The sequence below is a fragment of the Herpailurus yagouaroundi genome, unplaced genomic scaffold, assembly GCF_014898765.1.
Source record: "Herpailurus yagouaroundi ecotype Mexico unplaced genomic scaffold, PumYag 163, whole genome shotgun sequence".
In the NCBI taxonomy this organism is placed as follows: domain Eukaryota; kingdom Metazoa; phylum Chordata; class Mammalia; order Carnivora; family Felidae; genus Herpailurus; species Herpailurus yagouaroundi.
In genome coordinates this window covers 58,474,271-58,478,359 of record NW_024412404.1, presented here as the reverse complement: position 1 = coordinate 58,478,359, position 4,089 = coordinate 58,474,271, and the positions used below count along the sequence as shown (strand labels likewise).

General features: G+C 51.5%; 1 protein-coding gene across 14 annotated transcripts in view; it reads right to left on the bottom strand.

The window, feature by feature from the left end:
- Positions 1-4,089, bottom strand: part of TACC2 (transforming acidic coiled-coil containing protein 2) — a 215,030-nt gene that overhangs the window by 22,277 nt on the left and 188,664 nt on the right. For 12 of the 14 annotated variants that reach the window (XM_040486647.1, XM_040486650.1, XM_040486655.1 and 9 more), the window contains 3 exons: positions 3,628-3,743; positions 2,314-2,485; positions 877-1,017 (listed from right to left, as the gene is read on the bottom strand). In XM_040486647.1, coding sequence (XP_040342581.1) covers positions 877-1,017; positions 2,314-2,485; positions 3,628-3,743 — 429 coding nt within the window. The remainder of the gene's footprint in view (positions 1-876; positions 1,018-2,313; positions 2,486-3,627; positions 3,744-4,089) is intronic. The other 2 variants (XM_040486657.1, XM_040486658.1) reach the window with 1 other exon arrangement.

The window sequence follows — 4,089 nt, the reverse complement described above, 5'->3', positions numbered from 1 at the left end:
GGTGAGCAAACCGCGGGGGAAAATGCACCAAGACAGGATGTCAATGTTTTCCACATCCAAGAAATGAATGTGCCACGTGATGTCATGACAGGTACTCAGGAAAAACACACGCTCTGGCTTTCTTTCACAATTAACACCTCAGCAGATCATGAAATAAGTGTTTAATTTCTTTTCTCTTTCTTTCTTTCTTTCTAATCGCCCTTTGGAATGTCTGTCGGGAAGTATCATGTGGTCAAATATGACACGATTTTTAAAACGGGATCAAAATTTTTACTGCACTGTTTCCTTCGGTTTCTCTCCTTTCGTTGGTTTAACGTCAAGTTGGCCGACAATTTCCGTGAATGGTTTTGGATTCTCAAATGACTGCTCACGATCTCTCTAGGTTTGCCCTGGAGGTCTTAGTGTAGAGGATGTCAAATTAAGCTGTCAAATTTAAGGCACAGAGCAGCTGATTGTTTTGGTTCCAGATGTAAGGCCGAGTCCAGATGTTATCTCATTGGGAGTCTGAGCTAGCTCTCCCATATATATATAAAGAGCAGGGCGCGATGGTGATCTAATACCCTTGGTTCCGTGAATAAATCACAGAAACTGCTTTTGGGGCTATCAAAATTTCTGAAAAATGACTGTTTGGGTCCAATTTCCAAATTGAAATATAAATGGGTTGTCCCGTATGTAATCACACAATTTATATCATCTTGGCGTCTTGGATCAAGAACACCCATACATCAGTCTTTTGGGGGGGGTGGGTGGAGATTTCATGTGGAGCATTTCCAGTAACACCTCCTTAAATCCCGCCTCATTGCATGTGGGGTTCGGAGTTCATGCTCTACTGAGGTTTTCACAAACTCCCCAAAAGGTCACACGTGGGCTACAAACCTGAAGTTTCTGAGCAAATACTGGGGGGTTCTTTTCTGCTAAGTCGGGTTCCAGATAGTCAAGCGCACCACAGAGAGAGGCTGGATGAGCTAGCCTGCTGAGGAGGGCGTCAGCAGAGGCAAAGGAGCCCTCAGGAGCTGTCTGAAGGCCGGCAGAAGAGGACACAGAGGAAAAATAGAGGAGACAGAGTGATATCGATTCCAAGCAAGGACCATGCACCTATTTGCTGGACGTTTCTGACTGACTTGAGACTAAAGAGAATGTTCGTTAGGTGCTAATACTTCCCTTTTCATCTGGACTGATTCCCACATGCTGATGATGGGCATCTGGAGATTGACAGGCCCAATGCCTTGCCCAGAAGCACAGCGTTAGGTACGTACCCTCCCACTCCACACCACCCTCACCCCCTAACCAATTGGTGGGGGGAAAGTTACCATTTACTTATTTACTTCAAAGGCTCGGGGTGAGACAAGCCAGTTGACGGGTTTTCCAAACATAATATAAGTCATCAAGAAAACACCTCCAAGTATAAATATCATCAAAGGTTTTGGGAAAGGTCGTTTTCTAAATAACGGGAAGATGATTGCAAATGAAAACGGGTCTCTGGGTAGGTTACAAAGACTTCAACATCGGGAGCCAACTGTGTAGAAACTGAATCGTGCATGAATCCTTCCATAGAGTCTAGCTGAGAGATGGCTGGATCACATCCACTCTCTTTCTGCTTACTAATATTTTCCCGGTATCTAACGGCCACACAGCAGGTGCTCGGTAAGTGTTTGATGCATGAGATAAATGAACGGTCTGCTGATATAGAACAACAAAATTGACACTCACAGTAACTAAGTCAACAGCCTCAAACCCTCTTGGGGACTGCTAAGAGGGAGTTAAAAAAAGATGCACATAAAATTCACCTACAAAGATGGTCCATTAGATGTTCAGGGGGTCTGCTGGCTCTGCGAGGCTCCACAGGGGTTGGGAGGGGAGAGATACAGCCCTGGTCCATACACAGGAGGGATTCGCCATCACCAAGGCCCAGGAAAGCCAACTGTTCCCCAAAAGGAGTGTCCCCTGACTTGCCATTGTCTGCCCCCTGCCACGGAGCATGGAGAAGCAGGGTACAGACCGAGCACGGCTCCAAAGCCAACAGTGGAGCCCCAAGGGACTAACGTGGAAAACCAACAACCCTGAAGGCAAATAAAGCACTTCAAGAGAAGTGAGAATTTGCAAAACCCCATTGGCGAAAATGGAGAGTCACAGCTCTCTCGTGGCTACGGTGGGGGGGTCTCCTAGGCTGGCTTCTGTGGACCAGGGACTGGGTGGGGCCCCGCGCCTGGTACCGGATGAGTATTGCTCTGAAGGCCTGGACCCGTTGGTGACGGGACTCAGCCGGCCCAGGCCTCACCCCAAGCGATCTCGGGCCCCTCCGACCCCACTTACAATTTCAATCGCGTCTGAAGCGGTGCCCAAGGTCATGGCCTCCAGCTCCTTCTGGGAGGATTTCTCCGGCACCTGCAAGTGTGGCTCTTGGTTGGGGGCCAGCCCTCGTGTGACGGGATGCTGGATCTTTGCCCCGGCATTCACAAGGGCTTCAGTTTCCTCAAAACTTGACCTGAGGAAGCGAAGAGCAGCTTTACTTTTTCTCGTGGGACATCCCACTGAAATCGACCAGGATGCCCCCCGTCAGTCAACATCCCAAAGGATCCTGGACTTCCAAGGCTACGTTCCCAGAGGGAAATGGGGTGGATGTCGGGTGGCCACGGAGCCTTGTGGGCCGGACAGCCTGAGGGAGAGGGTGGTCCCGCCCCACCCCAGAGCCTGCTCACGAGGGAGAGTCAGAGGCACAGATGCCACTGGTTGAGAGCACAAGCTCTGGAGTGAAGCAGCCTGCTTGACTAGGGACCGTATCTCAGTTTCTTTCTCTGTAGGACAGGAAGATCAAAGTGAGATGCCACTTGGCTACACTTTGACACGGTGCCCATCACCAGTATCCTTGCTGCAATAACATCACCATCGTCACGGTGGGCAGGTTCTGGAAACCAAAGCCAGAGCTTTCAGTCCCGCTCGGAGAAATGGGCAGGTAAGAGGGGATGGGAGGGTCCCAAGCACAGAGGGGTGCCCACCCTTACCCCACCCAGCGCTACACAGCTCAGAACGGGGCAGCCCGACAAACGGGAACTCACACCCACACGGGCAGTAAACGTGTCCCGGGCACCACGCAGAGGCCGGCCCTGTGACTCGTGCTTTCCTTTCCACGCCTCGGTTTAATGCTCCCGATGGCAAGGGAGGACAGTCGGCCCCCTTCCCCATGGCACAGTTTGGGGGGTGCCTGTAAGACTGAGAGCCTCATTTAATTACAGGGCCGGTCTTGTTACTACCCTCACTTTACAAAGCATGAGGACACTGTGCACAGGAGGGTCCCATAACCCGCATCAGGTCACGCAGCCAGTAACTCAGGGTCTAAATGCAGAGGCACGCTGCCTCCCCATGGGACAAATCACAAAACAAAGTCATGTGTGCACTGGGGGGCGATCGGAGAGACTCACGCATTCAGCTGCTAACAGATTTCTCCTTAGGACAAAGGGCAGCTGGAAACACAGCCCCACACGTACATCCATGTGGACGGTCAGAGACCGAGATGTGGGCCGCCTGAACACATGTGAATGAAACCAAGCCAGGATAGCAGTGCCACAGGGCCCAGGGGCTTGGGGACAGCTGGCCCGACCCGCAACTCTCCCCTCGTTAAAGTCATACCCTGAACACGGCGTCGGGGACTCTGACGTCCGGACTGGGGGAGACTTGACCGGGCTCTCCTGAGAAGTGTCGAACATAAGGTACAGGGCCTGCTTCTTCGGGGCATCATCGTCCTGCTGCAGGGATCAAAGGCACACGTCAGCTCAGCTACAGGTGGCCTGAACATGCTATAGAGATCGGAAAGCAGAGCTCCTGGGGCGCTGGGTGGCTCAGTCGGTGAAGCGTCGACTTCAGCTCATGATCTCATGGCTTTTGAGTTCGAGCCCCACGTCGGGCTCTGTGCTGACAGCTCGGAGCCTGGAGCCTGCTTTGTGTCCCGTGTCTCCCTCTCTCTCTGCCCCTCCCCTGCTCATGCTCTCTCTCTCTCTCTCTCTCTCCCTCTCTCTCTCTCAAAAATAAATAAACCTTAAAGAAGAAAGAAAGAAAGAAAGAAAGAAAGAAAGAAAGAAAGAAAGAAAGAAA